This window comes from Drosophila miranda, chromosome XR, assembly GCF_003369915.1.
Source record: "Drosophila miranda strain MSH22 chromosome XR, D.miranda_PacBio2.1, whole genome shotgun sequence".
Lineage (NCBI taxonomy): Eukaryota > Metazoa > Arthropoda > Insecta > Diptera > Drosophilidae > Drosophila > Drosophila miranda.
The window spans coordinates 27,819,708-27,836,860 of NC_046674.1; the positions used below are offsets into that span (position 1 = coordinate 27,819,708).

The 17,153-nt window shown below is 40.1% G+C and overlaps 1 protein-coding gene across 1 annotated transcript; it reads left to right on the plus strand.

Annotated features, from left to right (window-relative positions):
* The first annotated feature begins 10,434 nt into the window (after positions 1-10,434).
* Positions 10,435-12,206, plus strand: LOC117186722. The gene is made up of 2 exons (XM_033387839.1): positions 10,435-11,903; positions 11,974-12,206. The coding sequence occupies exons 1-2, from the start codon at positions 10,821-10,823 to the stop codon at positions 12,001-12,003; spliced, it is 1,113 nt and encodes a 370-aa protein (XP_033243730.1). The 5' UTR covers positions 10,435-10,820; the 3' UTR covers positions 12,004-12,206.
* Positions 12,207-17,153: the final 4,947 nt, after the last annotated feature.

Here is a 17,153-nt window from a genome sequence, read left to right on the forward strand (position 1 = left end):
CTTGGCTTCATCCAGCACACAAATCCTCCGATTTCACGGCACGTATCATTTACTGTGGCGCTTAAAAATACAAGTAAGATTTCAGTTTTACCCAAAAAACGAAACCGTTTGACTAGGCTTCTATTTTTGAGCCGTAGAAGCAGAAAAAGCTGCGCATTCCGCAGTAGAATTGTTCAAGTTCCCATCCAACTGCACGGAAACCCCCGCAACCCACGCAACCACCGCACCACTGGATCACCCTGATGCTGCACGATTAGTGTCAAAATTATAAAAAAAAAAACGCCGGAAAAGTTTGTTCTTTACCCTACGTTTAATTTCGACACGAATATTTACGTTCCTATATTTCGTTTACTTAAGATCAGAAACAAAAAAATATAATATGTATATGTACGTCCAAGTTCACGATGTGCTTGCCACGAAGGAAAAAATGAACAAGGTCTCAGTTCCTCTAGGACTGCGGTATTTATACCTTTTTGTCGCTGCGCTGTGCACACAGACAATCATGGAAGCAGAACTGCTCTACACGAGCAGTGCTGCCAGAAATTCAGAGCTAGATTCAAAAATAAATCGCAAAAATGGCTAAAACTGAAAATAAATACACTTAAAATTAGGCAAAGACCCGTGGAATTCAAAATGCTGTGGTTTTTTTGCTTTAGGTTATTTTAGCGATAAATTAACAGATATGTACAAGAGAATTCATCTATTCCACACACGAAGCCTCCGAATAAAGTTCTTGTTTATGTGCTCCCATTAAGTGTTAGGTATTATATTAATATCTATATACGGTCACACCATCCAAGGGAGATAGAATAAAAGAGAATCTTGAAGACAACGCGTGCTCAAGTCTGAGTGTCAATACACTACATAATTGGCGACGAGGATAAAATAAAACGTATTAATATACATACACATGTTAAAAGTGCATATAATATATGAATAGCAACATGACGAAAAATGAAGCACCAACATTCTATCAAATGGCAACAATTGCTGAGTTTTCGCCACACCAAGAAACGTTCTGCATTTGGAAGGAAAAATTCGACATACATTTGTGCGAATTGAATGTGAAAGAGGAAAACACAAAAAAGGCAGTTTTGTTGAAGTCGATCGGTACAGCGGCTTACACTGTACTACATAGTTTGTGCAATCCGGTATCACCCGTATCAAAAGCATACAAAGAATTATGTGAAATTTTAAAAACACACTACACACCACCTACACTCATATTCAGAGAAAGAAAAAAATTTCACATGTCCACAAAAAGTGAAGATGAGACTGTAGCGGAGTGGTATGCTCGAGTTAAACAATTGGCATTGGAATGCAAATTTGGCTCAAATCTGGAAGCGTTTGTATTAAACCAATTTGTGATGAGCCTTCCCAACCCTATATATGAAAGAATATGTGAAGAAGACGAAAATCTAACTCTGGCTGATGCACTCAAGAAGGCGATGATCATGGAGACGAAGATCAGCACAAGGAAGACAGAACACAACGTCAACTACATGCATCAAAAGAACGGGACTAGTCAATGGCAGAGGCAAAGAGGCGAGAACAGAGATCAAGCAAAGAGCAACGGCAGAAGTCATTTCAAGGGCAACCGAAACGTGAGTTACAGAGGCGGCAGAAGCGACGGTGACGGCGACGGCGAAAACGACTGCGACGCTGGCAGAGAAAAGAAGCAGCAGCCATGCACACACTGTGGCTGGCGAAATCATAACTCAAACAATTGCAAGTATAAGGCATGCAAATGTCACAGCTGTGGAAAAATAGGTCACTTGGCGAGCATTTGTAAAAATAAATCAAAAAAATCCGTAAATTATGTATCTCAAACAAAACATGACACCTATTCTGATAATAATTTTGATAATGATAATTATAACTTTTCTATCTATAGCGTTGATACAACCTCAACTAGTGGAGTAACTCTGGCTGGCTATTTACCTGTAAAAATTGATGGAAACATAACGAAAATTGCTTGCGACACTGGTGCACCGTGCACATTGGTTCCAAAAACATTTTACGAAAGCTTAAATACCAGCAGACCACTTAGAAAATGTCTAGTTCCATATGTAGATTACAATGGAGATTCAATCAAATCGAGGTCTAAAAAAACAAATTTTTGTTGTTGTAACCAATGCAGTGAGTCCACCTTTGCTAGGTAGAACATTTTTGAGAGCTTTTAATTTTGAGTTAATGCAGGTGAACAATGTGTACGTAAATGAACCAAATTCTGTAATTACAGAACAGATTAAATCGGAGTTTGCTGAAGTTTTTGAGCCTCGTTTAGGTTCATATACTACGAATACGATATCGTTACTATTAAAAGAAGATGCAAAACCAATATTTTTCAAGCCTAGGTCAGTACCATTAGCATGGAAAGAAAAGATTGAAGTGCAGTTACGAAAATTCATAGATGATGGAATTTTAGAGCAAGTTGTTAGTTCTGAATGGGCAACACCTTTGGTACCGATTTTAAAACCAAACGGTGACATACGAATTTGTGGTGACTATAAGGTTACATTAAACCGGTCTTTAGTCGACGTAAAGTATCCACTACCTCGAATAGACGACATTTTTGCAGCGCTTGAAGGGGGTACACTGTATTCAAAACTTGACCTGTCAAATGCTTACAATCAGCTAAATTTAGATGAGCAATCTCAAAATTTGTGTACTTGGAGCACACATATTGGACTATTGAAAGTTAAACGCTTACCATTTGGTATAAAAACTGCAGCAGCTATTTTTCAAAAAACAATGGAAGGGTTGTTTCAGGGTATGCGAGGAGTTGTGGTTTATCAAGATGACATAACAGTTACAGGACGAGATCTTCAAGAACATATTTCAAACCTAAAAGCTGTACTTAGAAAACTGAAATCAGTTGGACTTAAATTAAATGACAAGAAATGTGAGTTCTTTAAATCCAAAATTTGTTACCTAGGATTTTCAATTGACAGGATAGGACTGAGCAAAAACAATGATAGAGTTGCGAGTGTATTGTTTGCACCGGCTCCGGAAAACGTATCACAGCTTAGAGCTTTCATAGGCATGGTAAATTATTATTCAAAGTTTATCAATAATTTCGCTCAGATAATGAGTCCTTTATATGCATTATTAAAGAAAAATACAAAATTTAATTGGACACGCGAATGTCAGAGTGCATATGAAGAGGTAAAGAAAGAAGTAACTTCTGAACAAGTTTTAGTTCACTACAACCCAGATCAACCGTTAGTATTAACGACTGATGCTAGCAGTCATGCAGTTTCAGGTGTTTTATCACATAAATGCAATGAAGATATCAAACCAATAGCATTTGTATCAAGAGCATTATCCAAAAGCGAGCATAATTACAGTACAATCGAGAAAGAGGCCCTGGCTATAGTGTTCTGTGTGAGTAAATTAAGACAGTATCTTTTAGGAAACAAGTTCATCCTTCGAACAGATCACAAACCATTACTAAGCATATTTGGAGACCTGAAAGGACTTCCATTGATGGCCTCTGCTCGAATGCAAAGATGGGCACTGACTTTGTCAGGTTTTCAATATACAGTTGAACACATAAAGGGGACCTTAAATATAGCAGATGGACTCTCAAGAATGCCTCAATGGGAAACGGCTGTACCAAACGAAGACTATAATTACATACATTTTATACAGTCCGAAAAGGTGTTCAAAATTAGCTTCAAAGAAATAGCTCGTGAAACACGACGTGACCCAATATTATCAAAAGTTTGTGAGGCAATTAACACTGGTTCGAAGACAAGATTAAAAGGCAGCGAGTTTTCTGCCTACATCTCTAAAACAAATGAACTTTCAGTGGAATATGATTGTATCTTATGGGGACACAGAGTAGTAATTCCAACCAAACTGAGACAAGCTATTTTAGCAGAATTTCATGCATCGCATTTGGGAATAGTAAAAACCAAAATGTTAGCACGTTCTTATGTGTGGTGGCCTTGCATGGATTCTGAAATTGAGAAATTAATTCGAGATTGTATTCCTTGTCAGGAACTACAATCAAGTCCAGAAAAGAGTCTGTTAATACCGTGGAAATCCACAGGAAAGGCTTGGAGTCGAGTACACATAGACTTTGCAGGACCAATTAGAGGTTTTCATTTATTGGTTATTATAGATTCTTATACAAAATGGGCAGAAGTATTCAAAACGAAGGAAATAACTTCATTGTTTACTATCAACAAGCTTAGAGAAGTATTTTGTCGATATGGTTTACCAGACGTGTTAGTTAGTGACAATGGACGACAGTTTACTTCTGATGATTTTAAAACGTTTATGAAAAACAATGGTGTTAATCACATTTTTACTGCTCCAGGACATCCAGCGACTAATGGTCAAGCAGAAAATTTTGTAAAGACTGTTAAGAAATCACTATATGCAAACATAAAGGCTAATGAAAGACAAGATTTTAATACAATTTTAAATAGATTTTTGATCGATTACCGAAATACGATTCATTGTACTACGGGCGAATCTCCTGCTAAATTATTTTTTGGTCGTACACTAAAAACAAGATTTTCGTTGTTAAAACCGCCTACGGTCGAAAGCATAATAAATAAAAAACAGACTGAGTGTGTTGTAAATCACAAAGGTAGACGAAGCACAGAATTTTTAAAGGGTCAAAAAGTTATGGTTAGGGACTACAAAAATCCTAACAAAGCAAGCTGGACTCAGGCAACTGTAAAACAACAACTGGGCCTGCGTTCGTATTGTTGTATTTTGGCGAACAATAACAGAGAAATAAAACGTCACCTGGATCAAATTAGAAACCAAAGCACTAACAATCATACATCGCCTAATGCGAAAACACCTGATGTCGAAAGCAATTGTTCAGTAGATGACAATTCCAAAACCAACAATGAACAAATAGTTTCTCAACCAACACCCACCAGGAGAGAGTTGAGACCACGTGAGGCAGGGAAGGTAGTAAAGCGTATTTAACAATAAAATAATATAAAGAAAGGAATTATGAAATCAAATTATGTACAAATACTAAACAGATTAAGAAGAAAGAAAAATACGAAATCACATAAATTTTATATACGCTAATTAGATTAAGTACACAAATCAAATTGTTATAAGAAAATAGATTTGTAAATGACATGTATATTAAACATCTAAGGAGAGGCGTGTTAGGTATTATATTAATATCTATATACGGTCACACCATCCAAGGGAGATAGAATAAAAGAGAATCTTGAAGACAACGCGTGCTCAAGTCTGAGTGTCAATACACTACAGCCCAACAAACTAGATGCAATCATTCGTATGCAAAAATAAAATCCAGACGAGAAGAAATATACATCTAACGCTAAAAAAAAGCTGAATGTATTTAAATAAAATACTAAATTGCTTGTAAAAGCATTTTGAAAATTGTATAAGCCATTTCAAGCTATGTCTTAAAATATGCTTAAATGGCTGCACTGTACACAAGCTCTCGGTGTGCTGGCGCTGCTACATAACTGTATATGTACGTATGACGTACATACATAAATATAAGCGAGAAAGAAAACGTTCGGGTTCGTGCGAGGGGAGGAGCGAGTGATAGAAATACATGCTCTCGTTTGGTTGCTGTTCTGTCTGGTAGCAGCGCAGAGGCAAAATTAGGGACTTCACATTCTCTAACAATTGTTGGTGTTGGTGTAACTTTTGTCGTTTGCTTGACAGGCTCGTCAGAGGTCGTGCGCCGCCGCATCCGACGCAGAACCGTTTGGAATATTTCTATCTCTCTCACGCCTCTCTCTTTGCATGCTTTTTTAGCTTGCAGCATGCGAAAGTGAGAGAGATAATCTGCCATCGCGTTGCTGGTAGCTTGTTGGCACAAGATAAAATGTGTATACCCTTGCAGAGAGTACATTAATTTGGACAGAAGTCTGGAACGCGAAGCAGACAGCTTCTTCGGCCGTATGAATATTTCCATTCGTATGAACAAACGAGTCTGTGCGTCTGTTCTTAAACCCGAAACTTATAGAGTATGAGGGATATATGTATTAGTTTTGTGGCAATTGTGTGTAACACCCAGAACCATTTCCGACCCCAAAAAGGGTATAAGTTAATTTTATCCTTATTCGAAGGACAAAATAAAAGATTATTTTGATTCTGTTCACTTTAGCGAAGTGCTTTTATTGAATATCAGAATGTGACTGCTTAAATCTAGAATTATAATTCTTAAAGAAACCTATCGATGAACGCGGCAGAGGAACTTCGGCAGAGGCCGAATTGTTGGGGTCTTCAGAATTATTGTAGGCGGCGGCGTCGGTGGCGACAGCGGGGCGGGGCGAAGTTTTGAAATATTTTTGTAGCAGTGACATATCACAGAAGTCTGGATCCAAAACATCGTTGCTCTAGCTCCTATAGTCTTTGAGCACTAGGCGCTGAAGGGGACGGACAGACGGACAGACGGACGGACGGACGGACGGACAGACAGACAGGGCTCAATCGACTCGGCTATTGATGCTGATTAAGCATATATATACTGTTAAAAGTGACCGCCACGATAATTAGATATTGATCTCTAACAACACTGCGCATGTGCCCTGCTGCATATCGATGTTCTCATATCGATATTCTTCTTTCGGCGTCTGTCTCTTGCGTATGTTACTCGGAAGCACATATAATTCTGTATACTAATCTTCTGCTGTCTTACAAATAAAATAACTTTAACAGGTTATGGGCCCAGACACCAATTCACCCAGAAACAGTATAAAACAGAAACAGTGAGAAACAATAAACATTGTTTGGTGCTTAGTGAAAAGCAGTGCTAAAAAAATGGCATAGACTCATTAGTGTATGTGTGTACATAGAAAGGCAAAAGAACAAGTTGAACAAATTCGCATTGTGTTTTTTTGATTAGATTTTTGCAGCGAATCGGACCGTTGCCGTGGTTTAAAGTCCAAAATAAAGCAGTCCCAACGGATCAAGAAACACAAAAGCGAACGGAGACTCAAGTGTGTATACCAAAAAGTGCGTATGCCAAGCCGCACAAAACCGCGAGTGTGTATACCCAAAAGTGTGTATACCAAGGCATAGAAAATCGCGAGTGTGTGTGTGTAAATAGCAACTCGGAGGGATACTTAAAAGAAAACGAAAAAACAAAAGAAAGACACGGACAACAGTATTGTCGTCGTAGTTGCTTTGTGCATGAGACGATCGACAGTTACAAATTTTGCACTGTGGGACAATAAGTATCAAAAATGAGTGGAAATATAAATTTCAATATTGAGAAACTGGACGAAAACAATTATAGCACATGGGAAGTTTTGATGAGAAGTGTTCTCATACAAAATGATTTGTGGCCAATCGTCAGTGGTAAAATTGAGCTTAGTGAAAGTGCAACAAATGAGCAACGTGCAGCTTTTGAACTAAAGGATCAAAAGGCGTTGGCGTCAATTTTACTTTGTGTTAAATCGACCCAACTAAACAATATTAAAAATTGTGTATCGTCGTCACAGGCATGGCAAAAGCTAAATAAAATTCACAGGCCAAGCGGACCAGCAAGGGTAGTGCTTTTAATTAAACAATTGTTGACGTTAAAAATGTCGGATGGTATAAGTGCACAGGAATATTTGCGGAAATTCCAGGTGGTACACGATGCTTTAGCAGAGGTCAACATAAAGGTTGATGAAAAGATCTTATCAGTTGTGTTGCTAAATGGTTTGCCTAAATCGTATGAAAGTTTTGTTGCTGCGATTGAGACGCGAGATGATTTGCCGAGCTTGAGCATGCTAAAAATAAAAATTTCTGAAGAAGCGAATAGGCAGGAAGATAGCATTAGCAAGGAAATTACAAGTAGCGCGGAACTACACGTCAGCTATGACAACAACAATTTTAAGAAAAACTTTAAGAAGGGCAAAAAGTGTTTTAAGTGCGGAAAGGAAGGGCATTTTAAATCGGAATGCCGTGCTAAAAGCAAGCAGGAAGGAGCAAACAACAAGGGCGCAAACAGTAAAAGCGGGGAAAGATTGGGTACAATGCTTTGCGTAACCGAATATGCCAAAGTGGAACCAGAAAAATATGTACCAATCCTAAATTTAGCTAAGCCAAATGACCAGATGTTAAATGCATGGTGCATAGACAGTGGCGCAACGGCGCATCTATGTTGTGACAAGGAACGCTTTGTGTCGTTCACGGAAGATAATCAAAAAGTATTTTTAGCCGGCGGTAAATCACTTATTGCTGAAGGGCATGGAACTGTTCAAGTAAAGTTCGGTGATAGATCCGTTACGCTGGAAAAGGTTATCTTGGTACCAGATTTGCAGTACAATGTTATATCGGTCACAAAACTATTAAAACATGGAAAAAAAGTTGTGTTTGAGAAAAATCAAGCGATGATTTTTGAAAACGGAAAAATAGTTATAAAGGCACATCTGGAAAATGGATTGTTTATGGTTCAGGACAATCAGGAAAAGTGTATGAACATTGTAAATGTTGAGGCAGATGCATTCAAATGGCACAATAGGTTCGGCCATGTACATTTTGACGCATTAAAGGAAATGGTTAACAAGGAGATGGTAATAGGTCTCAAGGGCATATACAACCCAAAACAAGTGTGTGCAACATGCGCAAAAAGTAAAATTTGCGTGCAACCATTTCAATCGAGCACAAACAGGTCAAAGGGCGTTCTAGACTTAATACATACTGATGTATGCGGTCCAATGCAAAAGCAGTCAATGGGAGGCAATCGATATTTCGCCACATTTATTGATGATTGTTCAAGATATGTATCAGTAAGTTTCCTAAAAACCAAAGATCAGGTTTTCGAGGCTTTTAAAGAATTTAAAAGTCAAGTTGAGTGCCAAACTGGGAGAAAAGTCAAGGTTTTACGAAGCGACAATGGCCGAGAATACATATCAAACGTTTTTGATAATTACCTAAACCAAAATGGAATAAAGCGAAACTTAACAGTGCCATATACACCTCAACAAAACGGAGTTGCAGAAAGGGCCAACAGAACATTGGTAGAAATGGCAAGAAGTATGCTGCTGCATGCTGGGTTAAATGAATGCTATTGGGCAGAAGCGATTCGAACTGCCACGTATTTGCGAAATAGAGTGGCAAGCAGCTGCTTGAGCGGGGTGACACCTTTTGAAATATGGACAGGTAGAAAGCCAGTGGTATCGCATTTAAGAGTTTTTGGCTCAGTAGCGATAGCTCTAGATAAAACAAAGAAATCAAAGTTCGCACAGAAAGGCTTAGAGTATATAATGGTGGGCTACTCGGATACAGCCAAAGCATACCGTTTGGTCAGTAAAGAAACCAGGAAACTCGTAGAGAGTAGGGATGTCATTTTTGTAGAACCTGAAGGGGGCAAACTAGATGCATCATGTTCCAATGACATGGCATCAATTGAGGTTCAACAAAACCAGGACTCTGAACCCGAAATGGATAGCGAGCAATTTAAAGATCCAGAAAATGAGCCAGAAAATCATGAGGAGATTAGGTCTAGTAATGACATTCTTGTAATTCCAGAACCAATAAGAGGACCAGGACGCCCAACCATAGTACGGACGGGCAAACCAGGACGACCAAGGAAGCAGTATCATATGCTCAATGCGATACTGGCAGCAGACGTACAAGTTCCACAAAACTACGCACAAGCTGAACGGTCTACTGAAGGCGAGATACGGAAAGCATCAATGAAGGACGAGTACGAATCTCTCGTGAAGAACGGCACGTGGTCGCTTACTAAATTGCCTAGCGGGAAAAAGTCCATTGGATGCAGATGGGTTTATGCAGTTAAGTCCAATCCGGATGGAAGCGTGAACAGGCTCAAATCACGTCTGGTGGCGAAAGGTTGTAGCCAACGCTACGGGATCGACTACAAGGAAACATTTGCACCAGTTGTACGCCACGCAACTATCAGGTTGATAATTGCACTTGCAGTCGAACATGGTCTCCACCTACATCAAATGGATGTTGTCACGGCGTATCTCAACGGCGAATTGGAAGATGAGGTTTTTATGAGACAACCTGAGGGCTTCATCAGCGAAGTTCACCCAAATCACGTTTTGAGGCTTCACAAAAGTATATATGGCCTAAAACAATCAGAAAGAGTGTGGAACTCTACGTTGGATGCAACGCTGAGACGCATTGGCTTTATACCGACTGTCAACGAACCCTGTATGTATTGTAAGCCAGGTAAAAATATGTGTCTAATAGCTGTCTACGTAGATGACATTATTTTGGCGTGTAAGCACCTAGATGATATATCTGATATCAAGATACAGATCGCAGCAGAATTTGATGTGGTTGACATCGGGCCTATGCAATACTTTTTAGGTATTGAGGTGAAACGTGAAGGCAGTACGGGTGCGATTTCAATCAGCCAACGGAAGTATATTAGAGAGTTGCTCGAACAGTACAATTTGAAAGATTGTCGACAGACGTCCACGCCTCTTGAAGCTGGTTACCAGGTGGCATGTGTAGCAAGGTAATAATTAGTGAGGCATTCAACTAGTATTTAAAATAGCATACAGCGCGCATTGGTATTTACCGCACCATCGATACACTCGGTGGGAAATACCAATAGTGAGATATCGGATAAGAAACATCGAGGAGAGAGTGAGTGCACTTTGTAAATGGCGATTGTGAGAGACGGACGCGCAGCTAATAAAAAAGAGTTACATTAAATCACCGGGTTTGTGTTTTTATACCTATACAGTTCACTCACGCACCGATATTGGTCACTACAATTCCCGGGTTAGACGGCCTACAATTTCAGAAGTGGGATACGATCAATCGCCGCCAGTGAAAAATAGCGAAAATTTTTATTATCTCGTCCGTCGAAGACGCCATCGCTGAAAAAAAACATGTCGGACTTGGTCGGCACGGAGGAGTTCTCGGCCGCCCAGCTGCGCGAATGGCTGGAGTCCCTCAATCTACCAAAAGGTGGAAGCAAAGCTGCCATGGCAGCGAGACTTAACGAAATACCAGTAGAGCTGCGGGGACAGGGACCACCGGCAGCCGAAACATGCGAGAACGAGAGGGAAGATGAGGCGGCCGCAGATCAAGACTCGACGAAGAGCGAACGCAAAGAGAAGAACAAAAAAGCACCGCAAGCGCCTGGGCACAACAACAACCATGGCGAATATCGAGCAGAGGTTGAAATGTTAAAACTGCAAATCGAGCTGCTGAAGCTGCAGAGCGAGAGGGAGAAGGAAGGGAGAGGAGAGAACACAACACCAGCCGCCAGCAATGACGCTGGCGTCATGTTGCTAAATGCCGCCAAAGACATGTTGCCAACATATCATGGCAACATTTCTGGAAACAACGATGACGTCACAACTTGGATCGCGCAGTTTAAGGCCGTCGCAAAAGTGAACAAACTGAAGGATGAGAAGCTACTAATGCTGCTAATGTCGAAGCTTAAGGACAAAGCATTGGTGTGGCTGCATTCGAGTCCGGAGCACATGTCGCTGCCAATCGATCAATTGTTGAACGTCATGGAAGACACTTTCCATCCCAAGGAAAGCAAACTGTTGCTCCGTCGCAAGTTCGAGTCCCGTTCATGGGCACGTGGCGAGGAGTTCTCGATGTACTTCAACGCCAAAGTGTCGCTGGCATCCCGCATAGTCATTGACGACGAGGAGTTTATTGACGGAGTCATCGAAGGTATCCCAGATGTAGGCCTGCGTAGGCAAGCCCACATGCAGTGCTTTGGCGCTCCATATCAACTACTCAAGGCGTTCGAGAAGATCATGCTGCCAAAGAAGTACGGTTCAACTGAAGGGGCAAACACTGGAGCCTCGCCAACACCCATTCGCTGCTACAACTGCAACTCTTTGGGCCACGTGGCAGGGGAGTGCCGCAAGCCCAAGCGCGAAAGAGGAGCGTGCTACGGATGCGGCAGCATGAGTCACCAGGTGTCACACTGTGACGAAAAGAAGTACAAGGTACATAACGATTATATATACAAATTTAATATATACATTAGCAATTACAATAACAAATGCTTGTCCTTAGATTGCCTCATCGACTCAGGGACCCCAATAAGTTTTATGAAGTTATCGTGTCTAGAGCACCAGTCGGAAAATAACCTAAATAAAGTGGAAGAGCGCTCACGATTAAGTTCGAACGAAATCAAAGAAGATGATTTAAGTTTATATAAGTTTAACAAAGACAAGAAAAACAGAGAAATTGAATTTATTTTGAATAAAAATGCGGATTACGCTTATGTTGGACTAAATAATAGCAAACTTAACATCTTTGGTAAAATACCCAGTTTTGTAATTATTAACAAAAATCGAATCAACTTTGAATTACTAGTAGTGGCAGACGAGTCGATGGGCTATGAGGCTGTGTTAGGTAGGGATTTTATGAATTTATGCAAATTTAAAATTGTAAGTGACATTTGCAAGGAGAAGGAGAGTGAGACAAAAAACGAGTGTGAAATAAAAAATGAGTGTTTAGAAAAAAATGAGTGTTTAGAAGAAAATGAGTGTTTAGGAGAAAATGAGTGTTTAGAAGAAAATGAGTGTTTAGGAGAAAATGAGTGTTTAGAAGAAAATGAGTGTTTAGGAGAAAATGAGTGTTTAGAAAAAAATGAGTGGAAAATAGAGAATGAGTGTTTAGGAGAATATGAATGTGAAGTTAAAGATGAGGGTGATAAAGAGAATAAGCATGAAGTAGAAAGTGGAGGCAAGGTAGAAAATGAGTGTTCTGCAATGGTTGAGTGTCTGGAAGACAGCGATACCTGCGAGAGCGTAAAAACCAATTTCAACGAACTACCAAGCCAGTATCCAGACAAAGAAAACGACTGGGAGTTGAAAGTAGGGACAGATTGTAGCCAAGAACTCGCAGGACGACTTAAATACATGTTTAGGACAGCGTATGTAAACGCAGAAAGACCAAACTTACCACAAACCAAGTGGGAAATGAAGTTGAATTTCGAACACGAAAAACCGTTTCATTGCCCACCTAGAAGACTGTCGTATAGCGAAAAAGCCCAAGTACAGAAAATGATAGACGAATACACAGAAAAAGGTTACATCAGAACCAGTGAGTCAGAATACGTTTCGCCTATAGTACTGGTAAAAAAGAATTCGGGAGAGTTGAGACTGTGCGTCGATTATCGCACACTTAATAAAGGTATGATAAAGGACAATTACCCAACACCTCTGATAGACGACCTACTAGATAAACTGTCAGGGAAAAGACTTTTCACCAAGTTAGACCTGAAGAATGGATACTTCCACGTATTTATGCATAAAGATTCAGTTAAATACACATCGTTCACGACCCCCATGGGACAATACGAATGGTTGAGGATGCCGTTCGGGTTACGAAATGCATCGGCGGTGTTTCAAAGATTCACAAACAACATTTTTGCAGATATGGTAAAGGAAGACAAAGTTATAATATACATGGACGATATTATGGTAGCAACAAAAGATAGTGATAGTCACATGGAAATTTTACAAGAAGTGATGAGACGATTGGTAGAGAATAAACTTGAATTAAGGATTGATAAATGCGAATTCTTACAGTCAGAAGTTAAGTACCTGGGCTATTCCATATCGGGTAACGGAATTAAACCAGATACGAAGGGATTACAGGCAGTAAAAGGGTTCCCAGTCCCCACGAAAACGAACGAAGTGCAGAGTTTCTTAGGGTTATGTTCTTACTTTAGACGGTTCGTAAAAGATTTTTCTACGAAAGCTAAGCCCCTTTATGATTTGGTCAAAAAAGACAGGAAGTTTGAATTCGGTATCGTAGAACTAGAATGTTTCGAACAACTCAAAAGTAATTTGTTGGAAGCACCGATCTTGGCACTTTACAATCCCAGAGATCCGACAGAATTACATTGCGATGCAAGTTCGTTAGGTTTCGGGTCAATTCTAATGCAGAAGAAGGGTGATGGCAGAATGCACCCGGTGTTTTATTTCTCCAAGCGGACAACAATTACCGAAGCAAAATACCACAGCTTTGAACTGGAGACACTAGCGATAATTTATGCACTACAACGGTTTAGAGTATACGTGCAAGGCATACCCTTCAAAATAGTGACAGACTGCAACGCGCTAACTATGACTCTAAACAAAAAAGAACTCAATCCACGCATTGCCCGCTGGGCGTTAGAGTTACAAAATTATGACTACAAGTTAGAACACAGGTCAGGAAGTAGAATGCAACACGTAGATGCGCTAAGCAGAGCCGTTCAGATACTCACGGTAGACACAAACACCTTTGAAGAAAATTTAATTATATGCCAAAACAGAGATAACAAACTGATGGAGCTGAGAGAAACGTTACAGAAATCAGAACACAAACATTATGAGATGAGAAACGGAATAATATACAGGAAAAAAGATAACAATACTATCCTATTCTGCGTACCCGAGGAAATGGAAGGCCACGTACTCTATAAGTACCACGATGAACTAGGGCACGTCGGTATAGACAAGATGACCGACGCTATATCGAAAAGCTACTGGATCTCAAACGTAAGGTATAAAGCCAAGCGACACATTGAAAACTGTCTAAAATGCATAGCGTACTCAGCAAAACACGGAAAAGAGGAAGGGTTTTTACACAACATACCAAAAGGGTCAGGACCATTCGAGGTAGTACATATCGACCATTTCGGGCCAGTCGACAAAGGCAGGGCCAACAAACATGTTTTAGTAGTAATAGACGCGTTCACCAAATTCGTAAGACTTTATACGACCAAAACCACTAGCACAAAGGAAGCAGTAATTGCAATGAAAGATTATTTCCGAGCTTACAGTAGACCCAGATGCATTGTGTCAGACAGAGGAAGCTGTTTCACGTCAAAAGAGTTTGAAGAATTCTTAGAACAGAGCAATGTTAAACACGTAAAGATAGCAACAGGGTCGCCACAGGCCAACGGGCAGGTAGAAAGGGTGAACAGAAGTTTGGGACCCATGATTGCAAAGCTTGTTGACCCGGAAAAAGGATTACATTGGGATATGGTAGTGGAAACAGTAGAACACGCGATGAACAACACAATTCAAAGAACAATTAATGAACACCCGAGCAGAATGTTGTTTGGGGTCGTACAAAAAGGAAAGGTTTCAGATTTACTAAAAGATCATCTAGACGAACTAACCGAACAGCGGGCAACAAGGGATATAGAAAAGATTAGAGCAGTAGCAGGCACTCATCAGGAAAAAATACAGTCTTATAACAAACAAGCAACAAATTCAAAGCGAAGGGAGCCACACGTGTACGTAGATAATGATCTAGTTATGGTGAGAAATTTCGACACTCATACAGGGGTGTCTAAAAAGCTTATCCCGAAGTTCAAAGGACCTTATAAGATATCAAAGGTGTTAAAAAATGATAGGTATTTGCTAGAAGATGTAGAGGGGTTTCAACAATCAAGGATCCCGTATAAAGGAGTTTGGGCGGTGGCAAATATGAAGCCGTGGATTGAAAATGGTAATAATGCAAATGTCACAGGGAATCAAAATGAAGAAAATGATTGTAACACGTAAACTTAGAATATTAAGAGTAAACCACACCCAACTGTAATAAATCAACCTATCTAGAAACTAAATTAAATGTAAGGAGTTCAGGAGCACTCCGGTCAGGATGGCCGAATTGTAGCAAGGTAATAATTAGTGAGGCATTCAACTAGTATTTAAAATAGCATACAGCGCGCATTGGTATTTACCGCACCATCGATACACTCGGTGGGAAATACCAATAGTGAGATATCGGATAAGAAACATCGAGGAGAGAGTGAGTGCACTTTGTAAATGGCGATTGTGAGAGACGGACGCGCAGCTAATAAAAAAGAGTTACATTAAATCACCGGGATTGTGTTTTTATACCTATACAGTTCACTCACGCACCGATATTGGTCACTACAATTCCCGGGTTAGACGGCCTACACATGCAACAAAGAGGACTGCCGCAGGGTCGACATCACATCGTTCCAAAAGCTAATTGGAGAGTTATCTTATCTTGCTGTTATGACTCGCCCGGACATTGCGCATTCGGTGAACAAATTAGCACAACGTAACAAGGATCCTCATTCCGAGCATGAAGCGGCAGCCAAGCACATCCTTCGATATTTGGCAAAAACTATCGACTGGGAGATATGCCACACAAAGCAAGGAAAGGCAATTGAGTGTTTTGTTGATGCAGATTGGGCAAGTGATATGACGAACCGAAAGTCATTCACTGGCTATGTATGCATGTTGGCAGGAGGAGCGGTTTCTTGGGAGTCAAGAAAGCAATCGACGGTTGCCCTCAGTTCCACGGAGGCAGAGTACATAGCCTTATCATCTGCAGCAAAAGAGGCGATATACTTTCGCAGCCTACTGATTGACTTGAAGCTGATGTCCAAGGAGTCAGCTATTCAGATGTACGGCGACAACATTGGAGCACAGCAGCTTGCTAGAAACCCCATGTTTCATGCACGTACAAAGCACATAGACGTCAAGATACATCATATTCGAGAGGTTCTCAAGAGAGGTGAAGTCAACATTGCGTATCTGCCAACCGATGAGATGATAGCAGATGTCCTCACAAAGAACTTAGCCAAGGTTAAGCACCATCAATTTGTATTCGCATTTGGTTTAAAAGATCGTTTATAAGTGCTTGACATGTTATTGAATATTAGTTAAGTATATTTAAAGTTTGTAAACATGCGTTGTGTTGAGGAGGAGTGTTCAAAGTGACCGCCACGATAATTAGATATTGATCTCTAACAACACTGCGCATGTGCCCTGCTGCATATCGATGTTCTCATATCGATATTCTTCTTTCGGCGTCTGTCTCTTGCGTATGTTACTCGGAAGCACATATAATTCTGTATACTAATCTTCTGCTGTCTTACAAATAAAATAACTTTAACATATACTTTATGGGGTCGGAAACGATTCCTTCTGGACGTTACACACATCCACTTTTACCACAAATCTAATATACCCCAATACTCATTTTGAGTATCGGGTATAAAAATGCTCAACAAATGTTGAATCTGTTTGTTGAGAACTTTCCTATTATGTTCGGTGAAAACAGTGTGTCCTACAATGTTCCCGGCTTACTTCACGTAAGAGAGACTGTAAAACAAGTCGGAAACCCGATTTCAGGATCGTCTTACGCTTTTGAAAATTATTTGCAAGCTCTTAAAAATTTTTTCCGTAAGCCAACACATACATATCTTAGAACAA